At 38.9% G+C, this 27,380-nt stretch overlaps 1 protein-coding gene across 1 annotated transcript in view; it reads right to left on the reverse strand.

The window, feature by feature from the left end:
• The window catches only part of CSMD3 (CUB and Sushi multiple domains 3), a 483,827-nt gene that overhangs the window by 124,815 nt on the left and 331,632 nt on the right, over nucleotides 1-27,380 (reverse strand). Inside the window, exons 29-32 of the mRNA XM_064154172.1 lie at nucleotides 26,336-26,474; nucleotides 23,467-23,654; nucleotides 15,689-15,883; nucleotides 4,962-5,078 (exon numbers count right to left, since the gene is read on the reverse strand). Coding sequence (XP_064010242.1) covers nucleotides 4,962-5,078; nucleotides 15,689-15,883; nucleotides 23,467-23,654; nucleotides 26,336-26,474 — 639 coding nt within the window. The remainder of the gene's footprint in view (nucleotides 1-4,961; nucleotides 5,079-15,688; nucleotides 15,884-23,466; nucleotides 23,655-26,335; nucleotides 26,475-27,380) is intronic.

The following is a 27,380-nucleotide window of genomic DNA, read 5'->3' on the forward strand; positions in this document are numbered from 1 at the left end:
AAAAAAAATCACTCAAACCAAGTGAATCAACCACCCAAAACTCCCAGCTCTGCCAGTTGTATCTCTGATTGCAAATGACCTTTGTCTCTGGGATGAAAACCACCTCTGTGTCTGCTGGACACCCTCTGCACAATGACGTCTCAGTTCAATTCTACCACAAATAGCAGTGCTGGTTATGTACTTTTGAATGAATCTCTGTTAGCTGACTGAAGAAAACTGAAGAAAAAGACTTCTATACACTAATACTGAACTCTCAAAACTCAGTTTGAAGAATTAACTAAACATCATTCTAATATTTTCAGATGCTAGTATAAAATTCCTTGACATTTTTTGCATCAGTAGAATGGTGTTAAAAAGAAAGCTGACAACAGGGCAACAAAGTCGAAAGGATGACAAGAAACAAAGAAAAAGAGTTGTGAACTTTCTAGCATCTGTTGGTTTTATTCATACAGCAAATAGGTTTTCCTGTTGCTAACAATAAATATTTGCAAGTACATCCTTAGTACTGCACTATGTTCACTCTGGAAAACTGAGAAAGCAAATCAGAAAACTGAAATGCTATATTCATTATCTAATTAGTTGCCATGTTCAATTAGGATTTCATTACATCACTGAATTGAGCAATTCTTCCTTTTGAAATATTTGTAGCTTATATATGAAGTGCCCTGCCTTTTTGTCAAATCTTGTAAACACATATGCAAAAGCAGAAAATGCCTATCTTGATGTTGTCATTCAGGATATTTTGTAACTTATGATCTGTCCTTTCCTATTTGTTGATGTGTGGGTTTAGTTTTTTTTTTTATTCCCTCAAATGTAAATAGAGTTTGAAAAGAATCCAAACCACTGAAATAACTCTAATGTGACACTGCTTTTAAGCTGTCCAAGAATTCTACATGCAGTGAGCTGTTCAACAAAAAACTCATGTTGACAACATTGCTTGGTGTGTGCTTGCACTGGCAGAATAAAAGTTGTATGAGTATCACCCAGTATCTGCAAAACTCCCTGTTTCTTGCAGGATATAATAATATGAAGGATATTATTATTTGTAGTAGTAGTACTGCTAGGAGTAGCAGTGATAGTAGTAGTAGTAGTGTTGCTGTTCATAGAATCAACCAGGATGGAAGAGACCTCCAAGATCAGCCAGTCCAACCTAGCACCCAGCCCTAGACAATGGCACTAAGTGCCTCATCCAGGCTTTTCTTCAACACCTCCAGGGACAGTGACTCCACCACCTCCCTGGGCAGCCCATTCCAATGCCAATCACTCTCTCTGCCAACAACTTCCTCCTAACATTCACCCTAGACGTCCCCTGGCACAACTTGAGACTGAATCCCTTTGTTCTGTTGCTGGTTTCCTGTTGTTATTATAATTATCAACAGTAGTAGTATTCATTCCAAACTTCTGCTGTTTGGTTTTATTTGTTTCTTATCTCTGATGCTTATTTACAATTTGGGGCTATCTCGCAACACAGAAATTCAAGAAAAGGCTCAAGGAGAAGCAGAAAATGGTATGACTGCATGGTAAAAAAGTGTCTGTGAACACAAGCCAGCTATTCAAGAATTGAAAAGAATCATGAATTTTAATTTCCCTATTTATAGTAAGCAAACTAGTTCTGCTTCCACTGCCAAAATTCTCAGAAACCTCATCCCCAAATGCCATGCTTACCAATAAAGTGCTTGTCTTTTTATTTTTTTTTTAATATTGTTGTTTGCTGTAAATGTAAAAACTAATGTACAGTCTCCATGGAAACTGGACATTTTGCCAATTATATACGTGGGGTTTAGCTTCTTTCTAAGGGAAAGATCTCTGATTTGAATTTCATATGTTTGATGGCCACTGAGAACCGGTATTTAATTTTCTGATATCATGGCTCATAAACCACACTTACACCTTACCATGTATGTTCAACCTAGCTGTTTGCTAGAACAGAAAGGAGGCAAGTTCATATAAAATTTATTTCACTGCTAAAAGCATTAATTTGACTAGAAGTACAGGCAGCACTGTGATGCAGAGTAGGGTATGCAAATTAATTAATGGGCATTAGAAAAACAAAATGAAAACTCCAACTTCTCTTTCTTAGTTGTAGCTACCACTGGATTTCAGAGTTGAACGATTAACAATCATTACACCATCTGAAAATATCAGTGGGAGAGTGTCAAAGAAGATGAGTCTTCCATGTTTACAAGAGCTTTTGCCTGTGGCATACTGTGTGCCTTTGTGAATCATTTATCTACTAGCTTAAACCTGTCATGGTATGAAATATTGCAACTGTGATTCTGCATGACAGAATAATAAAACACTGAAAAAAGTCCATACTTCAGTGACCTTTCCACAGACTTTTGGACTTGAGAACCTGAAAATCTGCACATGAAATAGTTTTTTTCCTGTTTTGATCCATCAAAAACTAATCAAGACCGATGAGTTCCCTTCTACACATTGAATATGCTATTCCACTCTTTGTGGGGTTTTGGGTTATTTTCTGTATCAGGTTGGTATTAGCTTTTCTGAAAACTGTGATCTATTGTAAGGTCTCATGTACTGTACTGGATACCAAAACCATTCCATTCAGCAAATACCTGAATGTCTTTCTCTGTTGTGAATAAGCTCTGAGAAATCTGTATGTCAAGATGCAAATTAGCAAGTGGATTAAAGATGAAATCTTCATCCAGAAAGACAAGCATTTTTGGGGCACCATCTTGTCAGAGAGTGATCCCCACACAATCCATACCAAGCACAATTCTTAATGCATTGTCTTCTATCAGGATCAAACCTAAAAGTTACACAAAACAATTTCCTAAAGTTGATCTTATGGGGGTTTAGCCTAGAGAAGAGGAGGCTCAGGGGTGACCTTATTGTTGTCTACAACTACCTGAAGGGTGGTTGTTGCCAGGAGGAGGTTGCTCTCTTCTCTCAGGTGGCCAGCACCAGAACGAGAGGACACAGCCTCAGGCTGCGCCAGGGGAGATTTAGGCTGGAGGTGAGGAGAAAGTTCTTCCCTGAGAGAGTCATTGGACACTGGAATGGGCTGCCCGGGGAGGTGGTGGAGTCGCCGTCCCTGGGGCTGTTCAAGGCAGGATTGGACGTGGCACTTGGTGCCATGGTCTGGCCTTGAGCTCTGTGGTAAAGGGTTGGACTTGATGATCTGTGAGGTCTCTTCCAACCCTGATGATACTGTGATACTGTAAAAAGGGATGACTGACCTTCTGTACAACTGTACTGCAATATATTGTGAAGTGATGCAGAAGAAAGCTATCAGCTAAAATGCACTTTTTACACAAATCCTTAAAACTTCAGACCAAGACAAAGAATTATCAGGAGCACAGAAAACAAGTTAAATTCTTTGTCAAAAATATTTTGACTTCCTTAATGGTGGTTACTAGAAACATTTTAGTAATGACAGATGACAGAAGGAGTGTGGGTCAGAAAAAAAAGAATAAGTTATCAAAAACATACAGTGGAGTCATCTTTCTTGCAAGTGTTTAAAAAGAGACTGCATGTGGCACTTGGTGCCATGATGTTGTTTTTTAGATGGTGTTGGGTGGTAGGTTGGACTTGATAATCTCTTTTCCAGCCTGCTTGATTCTATGATTCTATGATTATAATTCAAACAAAGCTTCACATACTTTTGGGTGCAAGGCATTCTGTTTTCTATTACTGTTGGAGTATCATTGAAAACAAAGTAGCAAAAAATGGAAACATCTCTTTTGGCCTTTTCAAAGTTTCCAAAGATGGAAACACAGCAGTTCAAATATTAAGTACAACTTGGAAAAAATAAATAAAATAAAATATGAGGAAGTTGTTTGCAGAGAGAGTGATTGGCATTGGAATGGGCTGCCCAGGGAGGTGGTGGAGGCACTGTCCCCGGAGGTCTTCAAGAAAAGCCTGGATGAGGCACTTAGTGCCATGGTCTAGTTGATTGGGCAGGGCTGGGTGCTAGTTTGGACTGGATGATCTTGGAAGTCTCTTCCAACATGGCTGATTCTATGAACAAAAGCCTGGATGAGGCACTTAGTGCCATGGTCTAGTTGATTGGGCAGGGCTGGGTGCTAGGTTGGACTGGATGATCTTGGAAGTCTCTTCCAACCTGGTTGATTCTATGATTCTCTGATTTACTGAATCAACATGAAGGTTACTAAATACCCATCCCTGTCAACTGGCAAACGGAAATACAAGCAGTGGGTCAAAATACAGTTTTACTTATCCAAGTATAAATCTGAAGAATGCATATATAAAGAGTTACATTCAGTATGTGTCATACTGCTTACAAAGGATTCAAAGTGAACAGACTGTCAGCTGTCACCATAGGTGTTGTTTAATAAAGTGAAATTGATTAGTTCATAAACCCAGAGAGATAAAACAGCACTGTAAAAGTCATGTCTTTTTGTGAGAGAGGAAACATCTTTAAAACAGTCATCTAGTCATCTGAAAAAAAGTTTGGATGGGTGTGATGTTTTGACAGAGGAACTGGGGAGCTACAAAAGCCAAACAGATGTATGCTGCTCTAATTTCATTCATCAGGAAGGCCTATGCTATTGCCTCATGATACGGAGAAGCCAAGGTCTAAGACAGCAATATTAGTCAACTTTTAAGAGGTAAGTTTCTCTGCCTGCATGGAATTACTGAAGCTGTGCTACACTTTCTAGAAGCCTGGCACATAATATTGCGTGGAAAGAAACTTTAACTGGCACCACAACTGTGTTTGGCTAGCATCACAGCAGTATTCTAAGCTACACATTGATTGTCACAGTGAGAGAAAAATAAATGAACAGTACTCTTGAAAGATAGTGGTAAACACAAGCAGTTTGAGAAAACAGTGCACTATAAAAAATGATTAAAAACATAAACAAAACATCAGTAAAAAACACCTCTTTTTTTAATCCAGAAGTGGTCAGAGAAGTCACAGAACATTTCTCAAAGTATCCAAGCAGCAAAAGTGTAAGAAAGAGATCAGATCTACTTACCAAATTCCTTAGGAACAGTGATAGAATAAACACAGTTGTGACCAACGCTGTAGTTCTTGGGGTAGTTTGGTGACAACACAGTTCCTTCAGAGCCCGTTGACCGACTTCCACAGGGTGCTAAAAAGTAAATAGAATGAGATTTTAATAATATGAGGGGGGAAAAAAAGTGATTTGTTACCACAGAATCATAGAATCAACCAGGTTGGAAGAGACCTCCAAGATCATCCAGTCCAACCTAGCAACCAACCCTATCCAGTCAACTAGACCACGTCACTAAGTGCCTCATCCAGTCTTTTCTTGAACACCTCCAGGGATGGTGACTCCACCACCTCCCTGGGCAGTGTTGATATATACTATTAAAGCAAATTCTATTGCACTTCTAGACCAGATTAAATCTATAACCTGTGAAGTACTGAGTATGCACAACTTTCTCATATGTCAAAAGACAACTGATCGCACTATGAAGTTTTCTAGATCAGTTATTGGTTTTGTTTACCACTTATGAGCCATCTTAATAAAATAATGATGTGTTTTTTACACAGTAAGCTATAATTCACAGTATATAAAACTATTATTCATTTCTATGATGTTTTATACTCTGATAAAAACATAGATTATGCAGCCCTTCTGTACACTAGTAAATTCTTGCGTGTGCCAATAGGCTCATAATTCAAAATAACATCTATTACGACTGAAATAAGAAAGTCAGGATCCTTTGACTGAACACTTATTTATTTCTCAATTATTTATAACATTATATATAAAAAGTTCTGAGTAAACACTTTGTCACACAAAGCCCATGTTTATGCTACCATTAATAGCTATAATACTCGATAAAATAGCAGATAAATAACAATGCTATTTACTACAACAATGCATTTTTCTAGGGTTAACAGCATAAGTAAACACTTGGCACTATTCAAAATTGTCAAGCAAGAAATAGTGGTTTTTTTTCCCTTATTTTTCTTCATCATTTATATGAAACAGTCATAAATGTTAAAGATTTCCTGTGTCTGCTACCTGCTTCTCATCCATGCTTTCTAATTTAGCACTTCAATCTATCATCAAGATTATGGCATCTCTTTAAAATAATTCTTCTCACTTTGGACCACAAAATATTTTTAATGAGTTTAATGTTAACATGACTATTTAACAGATTTGTTTCTAAAACAAATACTACACAATGTTTCATTGCTAAACACACACACACACACACAAGCAGGCTTTAATGATATGGTCTCGAACCATTAATATCTTCTCAGTTATATTAAATAAGAAAAAAAAATGGCCTTAATCTTATGAGAGAAAATTCTGCTTCATCACTTGTCATACTGAACAAAAGCTACTTATTTGTGTTCTTTCAAATCATGTGTTTCAGGACAAAGTAGTCTCAAGTTAATTCACATAAAATATGTGGTAGATTATTGCCATGCATCTTTTAGTGTTAGCAACTGTGAGCAAAAAATTCTGTAATTTGCATCAGCTTGAGTTCCTTTCAGTGTGGAGGTTGAGTTTGATGCAGAGTTTGACAGACTGAGCACCAGAAACAAGAGTAGATGGCACCTACTGCTTCAGTGTTCATATACAGCCTGTAAATGACTTAATGGGCCAGTGTGGAAGCTGTGGAAACTGAAGCAGGTCAGCAAAATAATCTTGTATTTGACTTATGCATGTGTTTATGCATGTTATAGATCAGGCACATATACTAGAGAAGAGCAAATTAGCCAGGACCAAGGACAGGATGTAGTCTTAACGATGTTCAGTACAGCTTTACTGAGAGAGAACCACCCAGAGATACAGAGTAGGAAATAAGATTACCATATGTACATGGCATACTGTTCTCTATGGATAAAATAGCAATTTCAGTGTCTTCCTTCAATTCACCATCATGTGAAAGATCAGGAATTCATGTTTTCTTGTAAAAATATACTTAGATAACAGAATTATCTGTCCTTTTTGCCAAGAAGCAATAGCGGCTTGGCTGAGCCTCACATTCAGGGACTTACTTGCCTTGAGTTATTCAAAAAGCACAAACTGGAGACTTTTCAGTAGCTGAATCTGGCAAATATTTTTTTATGAAAACAGATTTGATTCCCAGCTTGTAAGTATCAAGACTTTCTGTTCCAGATTTTGAGTGATATCAAAAAGAATATGGAAGACTATACACAACAGTCTACAACTACCTGAGGGGTGGTTGTAGCCAGGAGGAGGTTGCTCTCTTCTCTCAGGTGGCCAGCACCAGAACAAGAGGACACAGCCTCAGGATGTGCCTGGGGAAATTTAGGCTGGAGGTGAGGAGAAAGTTCTTCCCTGAGAGAGTCATTGGACACTGGAATGGGCTGCCCGGGGAGGTGGTGGAGTCACCGTCCTTGGAGTTGTTCAAGGCAGGATTGGACGTGGCACTTGGTGCCATGGTCTAGCCTTGAGCTCTGTGGTAAAGGGTTGGACTTGATGATCTGTGAGGTCTCTTCCAACCCTGATGATACTGTGATACTGTAATAAATGCACTAAAAGTAGAGAAATAGGATTGCAAAATGTCTTACTCTCCCAAACCTCATTTCCTCCTTTACTGTTTGTGAGCTAACGAGTTACTACCACAAAGACCATTAATACTGTCACACCACAGAACTCCTATCATTGCTATACACAGGCAATATTGTCTTTTATTAGGTGAGTTCCTTCTCAGAGTCTGCTACTTAAATCCATTTTATTGGCAGAGAGAAAATGAAACATGACATAGATGAAAGAACCACAACTTTATTCAGGGAGTGTTTGTGAAGTGAAGCAGACTCCTGGAAATGTATCTCAGAGCTGTAGTGGATTTATCAACTGGAGCCAGAGAGGCCTGGTGAACTGAAAAACATGAAGCAGAGGCATCTCACCATCCTCTGCTTTGCCTGGGAACACTAAGCCAGAGAGACCTTGGATCTCATTCCTTGTTTCAGAGACAAAGCTCTTGAGTCAAAGGTGTATGGTTGGGTGGGGAAAGAGAGAACCAAAGATTAGCCTCCATCCACCTCCTTTTGAGGCTGATGTTGAGGGGTCAGATCCTGCAGTGCACTGTTCCTGCCTCACCTCAGAGGGACTGCAGCCACCCTGGGAACCACATTGTTCACCACACACCTGTGTCTGACAGAACTGCTCATGCCACGACCAGCACCAACCTCAACACTGATCTGCTTGAGTGGGTCCTGAGGAGGGCTGCAAAGATGATAAGAGGGCTGGGACACCTCCCCTGTGGGGCCAGGCTGAGAGAGTTGGGGCTGATCAGCCTGGAGAAGATATGGCTCCAGGGACACCTTATAGTGGCCTTCCAGTATCTGAAGGAGCCTACAAGAAAGCCGGGAAAGGAGTTTTTACACAAGTTTTTAATGATGGGACAAGAGGGAATGGGTTGAAGCTTCTGGAAGATAGATTTAGATTCTGTATTAGGAAGAAGTTGTTTACACTGCTGGTTGTGAGACACTGGAGCAATTTTACCAGGGAGGTCATGAACGTCCCCTCCCTGGAGGTATCACTGTATCACAGTATCATCAGGGTTGGAAGAGACCTCACAGATCATCGAGTCTAACCCATGTCTCCGACTAATCCACTTTGCTTCCTAACCCCCCTGGCCGAACCTCCATCCTTCCTTGAGACTGTGGTAAGGTTGAGAAGGGTGGGAGAAGGGGAAGGGGCAGTTGGGAGTCCCTCCTGAGGACTCAGGTTTCTGGGAGGGCTGTTGTGTTTCTGTATTACCTTTTACCTTGTCTATTTCTGTCTATAACTGTATATACTGTAACTATCTGCTTGTATATTGTGCTAGCTGTAAATATAAGCTTCATTCAATTTCCAGAGCCGGCTGAGTCTAGTCTGGGTAATTTCCAAAGTTGGGGGGGGCAGGGAACACCCAAACCATCACAAGTAGTCAAAGCTCCTTTTGGGTAGCAGGAGTAGGGTAGATTAGGGGACTCAGAGCTCAGTGCTGCAAATCTGCACCTTCAGCTTGACTCTTATGAAGCCGTTTTGCTTCTTTCTGCTATTGTCCTTCTCTCTGAGCCAAGCACAGCCCCGCTACAGGACACAGAAGTGGAGAGAACACAGCCTGATCACCTCATCAAGGGTAAAAATAGCCTGAGCTGGCTGTGCCTTGAGGAGGGAGGTGAAGAGGCTGTGATGGGGCAAGCATCAGCAGCACGAAGCACAAGGCCCAGCTGGCTTGCGCCTTTGCAACCCCTGGGAAGTTGCAAAAACCAAGGCTAAAAAGAAAAAATATCAAACTTCATGTAGCTTAAACTATTTCTCCTTCTTTCTAACATAGCCTTTACTAAACCATACTCTTAAAAATGGGCAGCAGATTTAGTTCAGCAGAGGATGAAGTACCTGGTTTTATGGTGCACTCTATTTAACTAATCCTTTAAATACCTTGGAAATTTGGATTCTCTGGCAGTCGATTTTAATGAGGTCATTGTAATTAACTGCTATTCTTCATTTCTTATGCTTTATTTACCATTATGTTACATGAGTACTTCTTAAATGAAAGCTTAGAATAATTACACACATCATTTATTATTCAATGGATATTGCAAAAGCATATTATGAATTCCAAATGTATATGCAAAAGGTCAGGCACTCAAAGTAATACTTGGTGTGGGTATATGCATGTGGCTATAGTTATTTGTAATTGTTTTCTGAACTTGCTAGAATTATTAACCTTTATATGTCACTCCAATAGCACTTTCAGAATTTCTCTGAAATTAAGAGAAGAATAACTGGAAGAAAAGTTGAGATTTAACTTAATCATATTTTCTAGAACCTGTGGGGTTTTCAGCAGAGTACCTGCTATCTGCATAGCCACACAGAAAGATCTTCGTTCTGCTCCCTATTCCCAAAAGCACTTAAGTATTTTTACACTTAACAATCAGTGGTCTGTCATAGGAAAAATAAGCCCAGAATCTCCAGAAAGTCTATGCTGATAAACAAATCTCTCCTTAAGTATGACTAATCTAATAGCTGAAAGTTAACTATTCTCTTTTTTGTTTTTTTGACTTGTTAATTTTTGGTGTGCAATGTTCTGTTTTTCCACAGAGAAGTGTGTTCATACAAGAAAAATGAGTGCAGTGTGAGGGCTGTACTTTAGCACATACTGGGAACAAGATACCTACTCTTTTACTTTCTCAGGAATCTTCTAAGTGCTAATTTTTTACACATGCTCACAGAAAATGAACTTGAAATTGTTCCAAAATCATGTTTTTTGTACACGTTCATCTCAAGCAGCACTGCTTCTGCAGAGTTTACTCAGGTATATCACTCTCTCTGGTATTCCCTATGTTGCAGCTCTAAATCATGCTCTGGTGAGCATGCAAGCCCAGTAAATCCTGTTTGTGCAGTCCAGATGCAAGTGGAAAAATATAACATCCTAACAAGCTCTTTGGTGACCCCTAAAGAAACCAATATTTCTCCACAGACTATATTGAGAGGAAGGCTCAAAATGCTACAGCAAGGGGCATGTATTTGTTAAACATGGACAGTAGAACTTGGGGACAAAAATCTCATACTGAGGAGATATTTCAGACACAATAAACTAAAATCCTCTATATTGTCTGCAAATGTCTTCAACTGCCTCCTTAAATCTAGCCAATAAGAATTAAATTTTCATAGTACCTATTATAGTATTTTACATATACAAAACACATTCCACATTGATTTAATCATAGACTCGTAGAATCAGCCAGGTTGGAAGAGACCTCTAAGATCATCCAGTCCAACCTAGCACCCAGCCCTAGCCAGTCAACTAGACCATGGCACTAAGTGCCTCATCCAGGCTTTGCTTGAACACCTCCAGGGATGGTGACTCCACCACCTCCCTGGGCAGCCCATTCCAATGCCAATCGCTCTCTCTGCCAACAATTTCCTCCTAACATCCAGCCTAGATCTCCCCTGGCACAATTTGAGACCGTGTCCCCTTGTTCTATTGCTGGTTGCCTGGGAGAAGAGGCCAACCTCCACCTGGCTACAGCCTCCCTTCAGGGAGCAAGATACTTTGTGTACCTTATTCTTCTGCTGATGCTTCGCTTAGCCAATGCTAATCCTCGTCTCAAATCTAGTCTGTAATAATTTGTAACTGAAGTAAGCAAATGGTTTCAGTTTGTTAGGAGGAAGTTCTTCACAGAGAGAGTGATTTGCCATTGGAATGGGCTGCCCTGGGAGGTGGTGGAGTCACCATCCCTGGAGGTGTTCAAGAAAAGACTGGATGAGGCACTTAGTGACATGATCTAGTTGACTGGATAGGTCACTGGCTTCTGTTGCTGCTTCTGCTTTTTGCTGTGCCTTTCTGCAAACAGGCTAAGACATCTTAGCATCTTATTAAACTCTCTTTATCTCAGGCCAGAGGGTTTTTTTTTTGTGTTACTTTCCCTGGAGGTGTTCAAGCAAAGACTGGATGAAGCACTTAGTGCCATGGTCTAGTTAACTGGATAGGACTGGGTGCTAGGTTGGACTGGATGATCTTGGAGGTCTCTTCCAACCTGGTTGATTCTATGATTCTATGATTCTTGTTTTATTGTGTGAATGTCATGAACTTGAATTCTTGGTCTACTCAAAGATAGTGTGCAAATATGACAGTGCATGTTAAAAGGCATAATATGAGAAAAATAACAGTTACATTCTGCACAAAAGTTCACCTAAGGAAGTTTTTTGAAGTAAATAGTGAAGATATATAGTCAGAATAGCCCCTCGGAATTGAAAATCCAAGAGCAAGTGCCACAACTCATTTGTATGCCCCTGGCAATTAATGAATTTCATTCTGTTACATCATTCAGTCATAGTTCGAGTGTAAAATTAATAGTGATAAATTTCTTTCAAATGAAAGTGTCATACTTCAAGAGTAGGTAAATGGATGAGTACACTTGCAGCATCACCTATGCCACCTTTTCAGTATGTTTTAATATCTTCTATACTTTTTTTCATTAATGGAAAGTTGACTAAAATTGGACTTTTCACTTCAGTGCACACTAACTCTCTGAGTGCCTTCATTCCACTCTTTGTCCCATAAATACTAACCATCTAAGCTCATGTCATCCTCAGATTCTCCAGACAAGGACTTTTCTTAACAGGAGTAAGACAGATATTGGACTACTGAGAACTGAATATCAGATTTTGCAAGGATTCTCCTTTAGTGATTATAAGCCACCCTGGCTTTGTATCCTCATTATTCCTCTCCTTTCCTTCTATTATCTCATTCAATCTTCTGCCACCTCCAAAGTGTCAAGGCAATGTGTTTATTGCAGGCTTAATTTTCTACCACAGAGAAATTATTTTAAAGCAATTTAATCACATTGCAGAGCAAGCCTCTGGCAGAGAACTGAAAAAGGAGCACTGCACATCAAATTAATGAAACAACTAAAAGGACTTAAAAATAAGCGGTTTTAGCAAAAAATAATGAGCAGTGACCATAGCCAACTGAAAATGTCCATCTACAGTATTCCTTCAATAATATCTGATCCTGATCTCAATTACATTTTAGATATGCACTTGTTCTACTCCATTAAAAACAAGAATTTTTGTCTGGAAATGTATTTTACATAATGATGAAAATGTTAAATGTGATAGTTGAGGATTTGGGAATATAATCAAGAACTCTATGCTTGTGCTCCAGAAATGCAGAATGGAGCAAAAACATTAATGAAAGTTCCAAACAGTTTGATCAAAATCTTTACATCCAAAATATTATAAACTAGAAAACACCAAACATATCCTCAATTCTTGCATGCATAAAATAGCCCATCAGAAGACAGTTCTGATTCTTTTCTTTCATAGAATCATAGAATCAATCAGGTTGGAAGAGACCTCCAAGATCATCCAGTCCAACCTAGCACCCAGCCCTGTCCAACCAGTCAACCAGACCATGGCACGAAGTGCTTCATCCAGGCTTTTGTTGAACAACTCCAGGGACAGCAACTCCATCACCTCCCTGAGCAGCCCATTCCAATGCCAATCACTCACTCTGCAAAAACTTCCTCCTAACTTCCAGCCTAGACCTGCCCTGGCACAACTTGAGACTGTGTCCCTTTGTTCTGTTGCTGGTTGTCTGGGAGATATATATGAGCATGGTTTCAGAAGACTACACCAGTATGCAACAATCAGATCAGAATCATAGCTTCACTATGCACAAAGCTTATGAAATGTGACCTATAAAGCCTCTGATTAAGTAATCGATATCTAATGTTTGGTTTAAAAAAAAGTCAACATTTAATATAGTACAAAATAAAAGATAGCAGAATTAAGCATTTCTGTTCAATCTTTCATACAAGAAGTTTTCAGATGTAAATCTGATCTGACCTACCACAAAAAGCTGTGACAAGTTAATACAGGTAGAAGGAAACCAAAAAAAATAATGACAGACAAGTATGAATTATTGCAAAGCAAACCAAGAACTACTGTCAGAGCCAAAACAGAGAACAGATACTGTCTCTGACTTTTCAGGAAAACATTTATTTGGGAGAAGATGAGGATGCAGTCACCTCTTTTCCCATTTCTTAATAAGGCAGATCATCTCCCAAGTTATATGACAAGAGGAGAAGATATAGAATCATAGAATCAACCAGGTGGGAAGAGACCTCCAAGCTCATCCAGTCCAACCTAGCACCCAGCCCTAGCCAGTCAACTAGACCATGGCACTAAGTGCCTCATCCAGTCTTTTCTTGAACACCTCCAGGGACGGTGCCTCCACCACCTCCCTGGGAAGCCTTTCTCCTTCCTCATAAAGCATCTGTTGGTTTTTTTTACTGTGTTTTTTAATTGCTAAACCCTCACAAGTGTAGTATAAAATAGTGTACATAAGTCTAGGAATTAAGATTTATTTTTGCAGTCAGAATTATGATGTTGCTATTTGTTTTAAGATGAAAGAGAATAGATTTATATTACATATTAGGAAGAAACTCTTTTACTGTGAAAATGTTCAGACACTGGAATAGTTTTCTCTGAGAAGTTGTGGATGTCTCATCCCTGGAAGTGTTGAAGGTCAGACTGAAGGGGGTTTTGAGCAATCTGATCTAGTAGACGTTGTCCCTGACCATGGAGTTGGAAAGAGGTGACCTTTAAGGTCCCTTCCAACCCAAATCATTATATGTTTCTATGACCTTACCACTTAATTTGATCTCCTTTTAAACAAAGGACAAACAGCAAATATATATATGAACATTCTGAATAGTGATGATTTTGTAACAGAAAAAAAAATATTAGACATAGGCAATTCATTATAATATTTGGGATTGTCAGATAAATCTTTCATATGGAGAGATTTTGTTGCCTGGATTCAAATCTTTGGAGGGATAAAACAACAGACTATAATGAAATGTAACAGTTATTTTTTAGTTATCAATAAAGTGTTTCTTCTGGTAAGAACAAGGTTTTAACACTCAATCATAAACATGATTTTAACACTCAGCCATAAACATGATTTTCCACTAAAAGACTTTTGGTTATTCTGTAAATAGTTGTTTGCTACCAAAAATGTAACATTAACTACACTTGGTGAAGCAAAGAATAATCATTAATCATGATTTCTGTCATAGTGGTATCACATCTGTGTGTATTAATTACATCCTGTTCTTAACATCCACCATGAAATGCCAAATAATTTAGCATATTAGTCTGGATAATCTTTGCATGTGTTCAAAAAAGAATGAAGCCAATGACTTGGTTCACTTCCCACACTTATTAGAGTGGCTCAAAGTCATATTTAATAATTATTTCAACCAAATGCAAGTCCTAGCTAATGCACATAGGACTAGGTAATGAAAACATATTTGGTGCATAAAGGCAAATTGCAAAACCAGGAGCTTTATGCACTGAGTAGATTTTGGGAAATTACTCCACTTTGATACTTAATACCTCTGTTCAGCTTTTATCTAACTCCAAAATCATCAGTTATTGACTTTCAGGGTCTGTAGACACCAGGTTTGTACACTCCCAGGAAAGCAGATTTTGACAAACTGAGCAATTCAGCAGCCAGTTCACGATGTGTTCCCCAACAAAGATTTCCTATGGCATTTGAAGTACCAGACATTTTCAGAGGATGCTTAAAGCTATCCCAAACAGTTGTCCTTCCAACATAATATATCCATAGACTTCATTGGAATGGGCTGCCTGGGGAGGTGGTGGAGTCACCATTCCAGAAGGTGTTTAAGAGAAGACTGGATGAGGCACTTAGAGACATGGTTTAGTTAATTAGAAGGGTTAGGTGATAGGTTGGACTTGATGAGCCTAGAGGTCTTTTCCAACATGGTTAATTCTGTGATTTTCTTTTCAATACTAAACTGAGAATGCTTTTATCCCATACATTATTTAAAAGGCTAGACTTAACAACTAGTAAAACCCATAACTCTTTTCTAAATGTGGACCATTCAAACTAATCTTTCAGGACTGTGTCTTAAGTAATGTCAAATCATTCAGAATGAGTATAGGATGAGATTCTACTGAGTTTCTAATATTCAATTACTATATCCATATTTATTGCAACAAAAAAGTTTTTACTTTACTTTACTTGGACTACTGCACCATTTTCATCCTTATGCTATTCATGTTATTTATCTGACCTTTTCTTCGTGGAAACAAAGATATTACTTACACACATTCTCTTATAAAAGAAAAAGCTTTTTTCATGTTGTTGGACTTACACACCAATTCTATATGACAAAGCAAGAATAAGAATATCACCAATTATAATATATTAAAAATTCTCTTACCATGACAGCTGGGCAGAGCTCTGTTCCATCCAGGTCTTCCATCATCTCCCATGATACATGTCAGTGTAGAATATCCTTGAAGAACATAACCTGCATCGCAGTAATATGTGACAGTTGATCCCAGCTTGTAATCTGTTCCAAGTCTTGTTCCATTCATTATATTTCCAGGATCAAAGCAAGACTCACGAAGCTTTGCTATAGAGGAAACAAATGCAAAGATAATTCTGGATAGAATCTAAAACATTGCATATATTTTATTGATACTCTCACTGTCATCTTTGAGCAAGCTCTGGACATGTAATGTAGTTTTATTTGGTTTTAAGATCCATTCTACATCAAATATTCACTCTTCTTCATTTTAAAGTTGATACAAATTGCTGTCTAATAAGCAAAACAATACTTGTAGAGCTTCATTACAACAACCTTTTTTTCTAGAGTTCCCTGTGAGCAATGGTATAGTTAATAATCCTGTGCTAGTTTCAGTCTGGCTGGGATATTGTAGCGAGAGGAATTAGATTATAGGCTGTGAAAAGGAAACGATGGTAATGGCTACTTCACTCACAGGCTTGCTGAAATGTATAAGAACAAGAACATAAACATAGATAATGGAGTTGCTCTTGGGCTCTGGGGCTGAACCTCTCTTTCTAACCTAATTTGCTGTCTGTGTGACTAATCCATCTGCTTTCTAACCCCCCTGGCTGATTCTCCAAACTCACCTTGAACATAAGGCAGAGTCCGAGATAAGGTAGAGAGGTGGAAAGGAGGTGGAAGGGTGGTTGGGAGCTCTTCCTAGGGACTCAGGTTTCTGGGAGGGCTGTTGTGTTCCTGTATTACTATTTTTAACTTGTATATCTCTGTCTATAGCTGTATAGATTGTAAATATCTGCTGATATATTGTGCTAAGCTGTAACTATAAAGCTTCATCCTGAATTTCCAGCTCAGCTGAGTCTAGTCTGGGTGGTTTCATAAGAATGGAGGGGTGGGGAACACCCAAACCATCACAAATTCTCAGATGAATATCTATACCTGTGAATATGATATACTGATATATTTTCATACAGCTGCCTCTTTTACTTTCCTCCATGGAGGACAAAGAATTAAAATATTCTTTGAATTAATCTTTTGGTGTTGTTTTTTATTTATAGGTATATGCTTCAAAAACTTGAAATAAATTCAAACATATGCATATGCTCTTATCTTTGCTTCCATCTTCCTTCTGTAATGAGAATACTAGGAGTTTTAGTATCAACGACATAGCAAAGTGCACAAAGATAACCACTTGGTACTTCTAATAAATAACATTACTCTACAGAAGGGGCAAAAAGTTAACTATTTTGGGAAAATCTGCAAACCAAGAAGACAATAGACACGTCAGAATTCCTTCTTTGTCATTTAAAGGTGTCATGAAGAAGACAAAAAGGGAGTTCTTAATCACTTTCTACAAGATTAGTGGCAACTTTCCAGTGCATCAAAAGAGATGGTTTTCTACCAGGCACATTTGCACTCTGGAACTTTCTGCTACAGGTAGGAAGAGTTGCCAAAAGAGTCTATGAGTTTTGAAATGCTGGAAAGCTACATAAGAGCTTCAGATACAAAAACACTTTATCTGATTCTAGCAGTACCCCAGCTGAAGTTTCTGAAAACTTAGAGATAACAGGGATAAATTAATACATATTTGGCTTTCCTATACTTTAGCTACATATCAGCCATTAGTCACTACCAGAGACAAGCTAATGCAGTAAGTAGGTTGTTGGTTTGATCTCATTTTTATGTCACATTTCTGAGAGAATAAAAAGAATTATAGCACAAAACCATAAAAGTACATTTATATTTGAAGCTGGAAACACAGAACATTTCTTTTGAAATCTCAACTTCACATCTTCCAAAAGAATGTGAACACCTCCTAATGCAGTTAATCATTTATTAGGATTCATCTATTTAATCTGCAGAGCATGCTTCTTACATAAGAAACAGCACAATAACAAGCAATAGTTGCTTCACAGTTTATTACTAACAACAGGTATTTGATACCCACAATGATATATTTAGGTAGCTGTACTGTGGTGTGTATTATATCTGCTGAGGATTAAAAATACAGTGCAGCTTTACAAAATGAAAGGCTTTTTTTTTTTTCTTAGGCTCATTAAAAGAATCAGGATAGATAATCAAAAGTTAAAATGTAGAATTCACTGAAAGCCTGCAAGATATCACACAGATATTAATGATTATTATATAAGCCAACCCCACAGTATAGGCTGGATATTAGGAGGAAGTTTTTCATAGAGGGAGTGATTTGCCATTGGAATGGGCTGCCCAGGGAGGTGGTGGAGTCACCATCCCTGGAGGTGTTCAAGAGAAGACTGGATGAGGCATTTAGTGCCATGGTCTAGATGACTGGATAAGGCTGGGTGCTAGGTTAGATTGAATGATCTTGGAGGTCTCTTCCAATCTGGTTGATTATATGATTCTATGATATGAGAGGTCTGGCAGACCTTAGGACAAACTAAGAACTCCTTACACTCCAAATTCTGACACTAAAAGCAAAGCAACGCAAACCAACCAAGCAACCAATCAAACCCACAAAACAATAACAACAAAACCCCAAAACAAAACCAAACAAAGACAAAGACCCAAACCAACAAAACTATATCACTTAAGATTACTAACATTTTGGCAATAGTGAGAAATCAATATTTTTCCTTCTTACTGAACCAATATTAAAATATCTGTACTGATATACAACTGATACTGTGAGATACCATTATTGAGTTTACGATAAGAAATTAATGCTTCATAATTCTAGCAGAACCATGGATAAAGATTAGTATCACAGGAGAAGCTAAAATAAAATTAACAAATAAGATAAAACAGTCTATTATGGCTGGTGCTTAAATCAGAAAGGAAAGACATAATCTGTCACAGCACAAATTTTCTCTAGGGAAAAACTGAAGCCCTGCAATTTTCTTTTCCCCAAAGGTACAGTTGTGACAGACTCCTGAAGTTGCTGACTAAACAATAACAATGTCACTATAGAAACACAATTTCTTAATAACTATTCTGAAAATTAAAGCCTGAAGTACTTAGCACCTTCATGCTACTTTTGCAAATCTGAAGTATTTAAGTGTTAAGTAAAAAAAAAAGTCAGTACACTGTGCTACAATATATGAAGAATGAAGTCCAACATGGCAAAGGATTCATCATGTCTATCTGAGGAACAGTACAAAAAGAGAACCAATGAAAAAGGAGTAAAGAGATAGTTCTACACTTGGACCACAACAACCCCAAGCAGTGCTACAGGCTAGAGACAGAGTGGATGGAGAGCAGCCAGGAAGAAAGGGACCTGGGGGTACTGGTAGACAGTAGGCTGAAGATGAGCCAGCAGTGTGCCCAGGTGGCCAAGAGAGCCAATGGCATTCTGGCCTGCATGAGGAACAGTGTGGCCAGTAGGAAGAGGGAGGTTATTCTTCCCCTGTCCTCAGTACTGTTCAGGCCACACCTTGAGTACTGTGTCCAGTTCTGGGCTCCTCAGTTCAAGAGAGATGTTGAGGTAGTGGAATTTGTCCAGAGAAGGGCAACAAAGCTGGTGAGGGGCTTGGAACTCAACTCTGTGAGAAGAGGCTGAGGGAGCAGGGGTTGTTTAGCCTGGAGAAGAGGAGACTCAGGGGTGACCTCATTGCTGTCTACAACTACCTGAGGGGAGGCTGTAGCCAGGTGGGGGTTGGTCTCTTCTCCCAGGCAACCAGCAATAGAATAAGGAGACACAGTCTCAAGTTGTGTCGGGGGAGGTATAGGCTGGATGTTAGGAGGAAGTTCTTCCCAGAGAGAGTGATTGGGTGCTAGGTTGGACTGGCTGATCGTGGAGGTCTCTTCCAACCTGGTTGATTCTATGATTCTATTAGCAAATTTACATATATAGAATGTTGCTCTCAAGAGAATGGAGAAGTCTTTCAGCATACTGCTCCAATTAAAGAATTCAAGACATTGACTTCTCCTACAACCCTTCCCCTTTCTTTCCCCCACACACTAGTATAAGTGAGCTGAAAACACAGAAGGGCATTTGCAGGTTTAGCAGAACATCACTGAAATTGCTGGAGAGCAATTGTGTTACATATTCATGTATGAAGACATTTTCCCTGTAGTTTTTAAATTGTGTTCTGTAATAATCAGACTGAAACCAATTGTTTCACTATACAGTTAAGATTTAGGCTGCAGTAACACTATATTCTTGGCTGTGCATACTATGTGTAAGTTCTTTTTGCCCATAACAAAATTTTGCAGCAAGCTTCAAGTAAAACAGCAATTACATCTCTGCTAATTTTGGCAGACCGCTGGCTCAATTAAGGCTTCTGAAATACAGGCTGAAAAGAGGTAGTAATAAGAGCTGCAGCATTCTCAAGTTCAATAAGGAAGCCACCGCTGGCTAACATATGGGAATGATGCCAAAACTCTAAAAGCTAGTATCCGAGTGCATGGAAAACAGCACCAAAAGCCAAGTGAAGCAGGTGTTTTCTCCAGAACTTGATGAGTTACTTCTTCACCCATAAGCCTCAAAGAAAGCAAAGCCATAATAAGCTTCTTAGAAAGAATATTACAGACTTACTTAACTATAGCAAACATTCCATAATTACTCTCCAGAGCACTTAGTAGAACTAATAAGCTGCTCCTCCATTATACAACAGAAAAGAAGAGAAGGAGGAAGGAAAGAACAAAACTCAATTAGAAACACTCTGGTTGTGTCTGAGATTTGCTTCAAAACATGGCCTGTCAATGAAGCACAACTTGAGTGCTACTGCCACTCAAAATACACAATGCCTTCTGGTAGTCCATGGCTACTCCCAAGGCTTCGGGGCTCCTAGAATTTCCTGTTTGATTCTGTTCTGTGATTAGTGTGACCTACTTACTCCACATAGAATCAGTTGCATCATGGGTAGAGCAGATCCTTTCTTTGAACATCCAGCCTACCATCATCAGGCTGGATGTCAGGAGCAACTGCGCTTCACTACCAACCACTCTCAATGCAGTTTGACCCCTTCATACACTGGCAATATCTCTTTTTCAGTCAAAGTGTACTGGGGTTTGGATGCCCTGTATCTGTGACTCCAAACATCCAGGAGTTAGCATCAAATCCAGCTGTGTGCTTTATACCAGAAGCTCCGAGTAGGACCATTCTTACTAGTTGCAGTGTAGATCATGTCTTGTACATCTTCTCCTGCCTGGACTGAGGGCTACTGCATGAACTATCTGCCTTGCAGTTTGTTTAAAAGCCTGTTGTTACTCAGGGCTCCATTTAAAATTTTCTTCTTCAGGGCCACTTGATAAAGGTGGTTAACATTTAAACTGCAATTTGGAATATTCATTCTCCAAAAATCCACAACATCTAAGAAAGCCTGTGTTTTTTCTTTTTACTAGTTAAAAACACAGCTGGGATCTTGTTAATCCCATCTATCAGGATCCAGAAAAGCCCATCTTTCCATTTCATGCATGAAAATTGCATCTCCTGTGACCTTATTTTGGTTTATAGCAAAACTGGTTTTCAGGATTTGGACTATTTTCTTCTTTTTCTCAAACCCCACTTCTGCTGTGTCATCCCAAACAATGATGTCATCAATGTGTTGCAGGTATTCCAGAGCTCCACCCTCTTCCAGTGCAATCTGGATCATCCATGGCAAATGATAAGGCTGTACTGGATGCCTCTCCAACTGCAAGCAAACTCTGGCCCGCTGTCTGCTGCCAATGGGAACAAGAAGAGTGTAATGGCAGTATCAGTTGTGGCATACTGCTTGGCTGTTTTGATTCCAGTTGGTATTGAAGATCAGTCATGTCTGACATTGTAGCTTTCCTCAGCGGCATCACTTCGTTCAGCCCACAACAGTCTACTGCCAGTCTCCAATCTCCATTAGACATTCTAACTGGCCATAGAAAGCTGTTGAAAGTCTTACTGATTACTCCCCCTGGGAGTCTTGGCTGGTGCAATATTGCCACCCATGCAAAACTGTGGAAGTGATTGACATCCTTTGTTCTTCAACCCTGAGCAACACCACCACAGAAGCATCCTCTGAAAGACCAGGCAAGGCAAAGAGTTGTTTAATTTGCTCTGTCTTCAAGGCCCACTAGTATCCTTTTGCACCCTTGAAATACCCTAGCCTGAGAAAGTCTATGCCAAGGACTCATGAAGCTTCCGGGCCAGTCACAATTTTGTGTTTATTCCCAATTGGGCATACAGTTAGATGTTGAGATGCCTTTGCCACTCAAGAGATACAGGTAGGTTCTGTCCCTTCACAGTTTGATGGCATTGGTGTTCACTGTGTGCTGGTGTCCACCAGATTCTTATACTTCAGTGAGTCTGACGTGCCAAGCCTCAGATCCATACAGTCCAATGAACTGTGTAGTCCCCTCTCACCACCTGACTGGAGGCAGTGCTCCTCTAGCACTGGTCATGGTATTCATTATTGACTTCTTGTAAATAAGAATCAAGAGTCCCTGATTTGGTGATCTGCTACGGTGAGGTTACAGCATTAGTGGATAAGGGTAGAGCAACTGACAGCATTTATGTGGGATTGTGAAAAGCATTTGACATTGTTCTGCACAACATCCTTCCCTCTGAAATGGAGACATGGATGTGATCGATGCAACACTTAGAGGATGAGGAAGAAGAAACAAGGAAAGAAAATATACAAGTATGTATTTTCTTGTTTAGTGTGTTACAATCTCAGTCAGATCTGACTGCGACAGGTAATCAAATCTACAGTGGACTATTTATTGTACCAGCCTAGATATTTTTTTTCCTTTTCAATAGTGATCTCCTAAACTCTGGAACATTTTTTCATCTTACAGAATCTCAAATACACATATGCCAACATACATTACAGTGCAAAGGAAAATAAAATAGAAAGTTTATTCTGGAAAAAAAGCCTAGACTTGTATATGCTGTGAAGTTTTGTCACTCTAACATTATTCTTGAAGCCTGCAGACTGCTACCTGAAATTATTTTCTTTGGAATCATGCATCTGTCAGCTAAATTAAATCACACTAGTAGGACAAGAGAGGTTATTCTGCCTCTGTACTCAACACTGGTCAGGCTGCACCGTGAGCACCGTGTCCAGCTGTGGGCTCCTCAATTCAAGAGAGATATTGAGGTGCTGGAACGTGTCCAGAGAAGGGCAATGAAGCTGGTGAGGGGCCTGGAACACAAACCCTATGAGGAGAGGCTGAGGGAGCTGGGGTTGTTTAGCCTGGAGAAGAGGATGCTCAGGGCAGATCTCATTGCTGTCTACAACTACCTGAAGGGAGATTGTAGCCAGGTGGGGATTGGTCTCTTCTCCCAGGCACTCAGCAACAGAACAAGGGGACACAGTCTCAAGTTGTGCCAGAGGAGGTCTAGGCTGGATGTTAGGAGGAAGTTGTTGCCAGAGAGAGTGATTGGCATTGGAATGGGCTGCCCAGGGAGGTGGTGGTGTCACTGTCCCTGGAGATGTTCCAGAAAAGCCTGGATGAGGCATTCAGTGCCATGGTCTGGTTGATTGTCTAGAGCTGGGTGCTAGGTTGGACTGTCTGATCTTGGAGGTCTCTTCCAACCTGTTCTATTCTGGACACTTTATTTTACATTAGTATACTTCTAACATAGTTTGTATATATAGATTATATATGTTACCATACTCATAGATGGAAAACTAAAACACTACCAGACAGAAAACTATAAGAAATCAAATCAGATTACAATTTACAGTCATGCACTGGATATTGTTAATAGAAAAGAAAAAAGAACAACAATTCTTTACCTTTGTACTCCAGATGGAATCCAGTAAAACTCACAGATCCATCACTCCGAAAAGCCAGATGCATGGTGTTTGAACTGCTTTCTATCCTCTCTGGCAGCTTGCTATCTTGAAAGCTCCCAATCAGTGGGCTATTACCATCTGGCCCATCGTAGATATAAAGAAAATCATAATTTGGTTCTATACTGAAACTGCAGAATAAAAAATAAACAGAGATTTTTTTTTTTTGATAGAATATGTTTTGTGTAACACTTTCACTCGGTGCAAATAAAATTTTACTATCAGTGCTTTTATAAAATGGGAAAACCCCTCCACTGCCAGAATAATGATTTGTAGATGCTTTTTATTAGAAAACAACAGAAATACTAGATTTAATTTTTTTCCTCTGCTTAGAATGCTTACAAACAGCACTTTGATGTGATACAAGGGGGGTGAGGGGGGGAAGAGAGAGAAAGAAAATACCCCACACACACACTATTTCTAAAGCTTTAGAGAAATAAACAACATAGATTTACTCAAATCCTTGGCAGAAATGCTTTATGATATAATGCAATTGGCAAAAAACGATGCAGCTTCCAGTCAGACTGAACAGTTTCAGACCACCAGGGGATGATCTCCTAGTAACTTCCAGAGCAAGAAGCATTTTGCCTATAACCAGTTTAAATGAAAAGATATAGACTTGAAAACTCATCTTTTCTTCCAAACTTCATTTAATTTCCAAGAAATAAAAGAGTTAATTTACTAAGTCATAGAATTAAATATAATTAACTAACAGTTGAATTTTCATTTTAGTTAGGGACAGAGAGTTCATCAACATTATTTATCAGACTGTACAACAAAAGTTTTAAAAGAATCAAAATTTAACCACTAGAATTATTTTGTCTTTACTAGAGAACAGCTCCTGGTTAAAATAAATGAACACATGATACAGCTTCTTCAGGGAAAAAAGATTTTGATTTTTTAACCTCTTGCTTTTTAAACAAAATTAATACAAAAGCCAACTGTCAACAGCTTCAATTTTTAAAGTAACAGTTTGCCTTGAATTTAAAAGGATTAGCTGCAGTAGGTCCTGCACAAAAGTGTATTTAACACTAGTGGAGTATGCAGTAATCAATTTATACAGGAAAGGGTCATTTCTCACTCCGGAACAGTCTGTGTCTCATTAGGGAGGCAAGGCTCAGCAAGTATGTGGTCTGATCAAGAATAAGATTGCCAGGTTCTGTCAAATATCATAGTAACTGTCCATCCTTTCAGAAGAGCTTGGCAACATTGGCATCTATATACTGTTCATATACTGTACTGTAAAACATCACAATGTAAAATACTGATTGTATTATAAGATGGAGGATCCCAGGTATCTAAATGTACAACGTAAAGTGTAGAATATTCTTATACATTTTGATCCCATGATATTTTACCAAGCACAAAGAGGTGCTGCTGAAAGTATAGGCTGGATGTTAGGAGGAAGTTCGTCACAGAGAGAGTGATTGGCATTGGAATGGGCTGCCCAGGGAGGTGGTGGAGGCACCGTCCCTGGAGGTCTTCAAGAAAAGACTCGATGGGGCGCTTAGTGCCATGGTCTGGTCGACTGGCTAGGGCTGGGTGCTAGGTTGGACTGGATAATCTTGGAGGTCTCTTCCAACCTGGTTGATTCTATAAATTCTATAACTTTCCTTCCCAACTTAACAGCAATCTGAAATCACCAAATAAAGCATTAAATTGTTAATTATGCAAATATAATGGTGGGATTAATTTTAGAATTCTTCTAAACACACACTGCCTCACCAAGCACCAAGAATGGACAATATGACTTCTATTATTAAATAAGTCACTTTATCACTGATCAGGACGATCATAGAATGGTAGGGGTTGGAAGTGACCTCTGAAGATCACCGAGTCCAGCCCCTTGCCAAAGCCAAAGCAGAAACACCCAGGGCAGGTCACACAGGAATGTATCCAGATAGGTCTTGAAGTAAAACCATTATTATAGAACAGACTTCAGAATGATGTGATATTACAAGTAAAATGTAATTTTTCTGTGGCATTATGATATACCCAGTGGGATGTTTGTTTTTCACACAATATGCATATTCATTTTCCTTTATGGGTTGTATACAGTATAGACAAGAAAAGCTCCTCTGTGGATTCTATTAAGCTCAATTTATTCTTACACTGTGATAAGGGAAAATGCTAAAATATTTTAATAATCAGAATAACAGGAAATATCTTGCAGAAATATCCTGAAATAATGCAGACTAGTAAAACTAAATCACAGAATCACAGAAACATCCAGGTTGGAAAACACCCTCAGGATCACTAAATTCAATCTATAATCCTACCCTACAAGATTCACCTTAACCTGTATCCCTAAGCATGACATCCAAATGACTCTTAAACCCATGCAGGGTCAATGACTCAACCACCTCCCTGGACAGCTCACTCCAGTGATTGTAAGGCCTACTTTTGAAACTTCACTTAAATAGCAGGCAAACAGCTTTATCATTTAAGAAAATCCTTCTGGGTTGGGTTCAGTTCAGTGTGTTACTGCATGCTGCTTTCTCACGAAAATCATCTCGGTAAATTGAGCACCATCCACTTCTACAATAGATTGTGTGAACTGAGACTGCTTTGAAAAACAGGAGCAATGAGCTGCCCAGCTCCATCTCTGTGAATACTGAATAACATAATGGATATGATTGCTACCAGAACACCCAGTTATTAATTACTTTGATAGTTAAGTATACATACAGAGCCACACAGAGTACGCATACGTAAGTATACATACAGACCCACAAAGCTCTGAACCCATAATAGAAAGCCAATAATAAAGTTAAAAACATAATGTCAAAATTATGAGCAAATAGCAGTTTACCTGATAAATGCCAATGATATAACATAATCACTATTAACAGTGATAGTCCAGTCACAGTCTCTGCTGTGGGGATAAGGATGAGGAAAGTTTGGTGAAAGTATAAAGCCCGATGAGCCAGTCAAGTTTCCTCCACAGGGAGCTGGGAATAAAAATAAATCAGGATTGAGGAGAGAAGGTAAGAGAAAAAGAATCAAGCATCAGCAATCTGTTCACTGACATTTAATGTCCTCCAAAATTTAAACAAGAAACAAGCCAAGTATTTACAAAGCTTTAATCGGAATAAAAAATGTATCCACACTTCTTCTTAGACAAATACTAATACTACCAAGTGAAGGACTTGGTTTTGAACTCTGTGTCCTTCTGTTTGCTTGCATAACATTATGTCAAGTCTTTTCTGAAAATCATATGAATTTGAGAAGTGCTCTGGTGCAGCCATAAAAAATCTTGACTAAGCTTTCCACTTTCTACCTCTTGTTAAAGGCAGTATAAAAGAAAAGTCTTAGGTTATGAAGTATGTTTCTTAGGTTATAATTAAGTATGAAATAAATGATGACAGTTGCAGCATACAGATCCCATTTTGAGGAAAGCAGCACAGCAATTCAGTGTTTACAAAAAAACGTTTTTATGGCTGTAAGATGGAAACTAAGACCTTGGTTAGAACTGTGGAAACAAATAATATATAAAATAATAATAATAATAAAGAAAAAACTCTACAATTAAAGGAAAAAAAAAATAAAAATAAAATTGCTCTTTCCTGTTGCACTCTGCTTAAGTCCTTGCTTAATTTTACCTGATCTATAAGTTTACCAGGTCATCTGCCTGATAGTTTTGCATATATATATATATGCACATGTAGGCACATGAACTTCAACCAAATCCTCCAGGTTTATTGCCCCTTTTAAGGTAAAGCTAATAGTGCTATTGACATTGACTTTCTTGCTATCTCTGTTACAGATCATCAAATTATAAATGATATGGCCTTGAGAGGGAAAGGATGAGGACTATTCTATTAACAACTACAGAGGAAAATGTTCATCAGAGCTTA

This window comes from Pogoniulus pusillus, chromosome 14 (genome assembly GCF_015220805.1).
Source record: "Pogoniulus pusillus isolate bPogPus1 chromosome 14, bPogPus1.pri, whole genome shotgun sequence".
NCBI lineage: Eukaryota > Metazoa > Chordata > Aves > Piciformes > Lybiidae > Pogoniulus > Pogoniulus pusillus.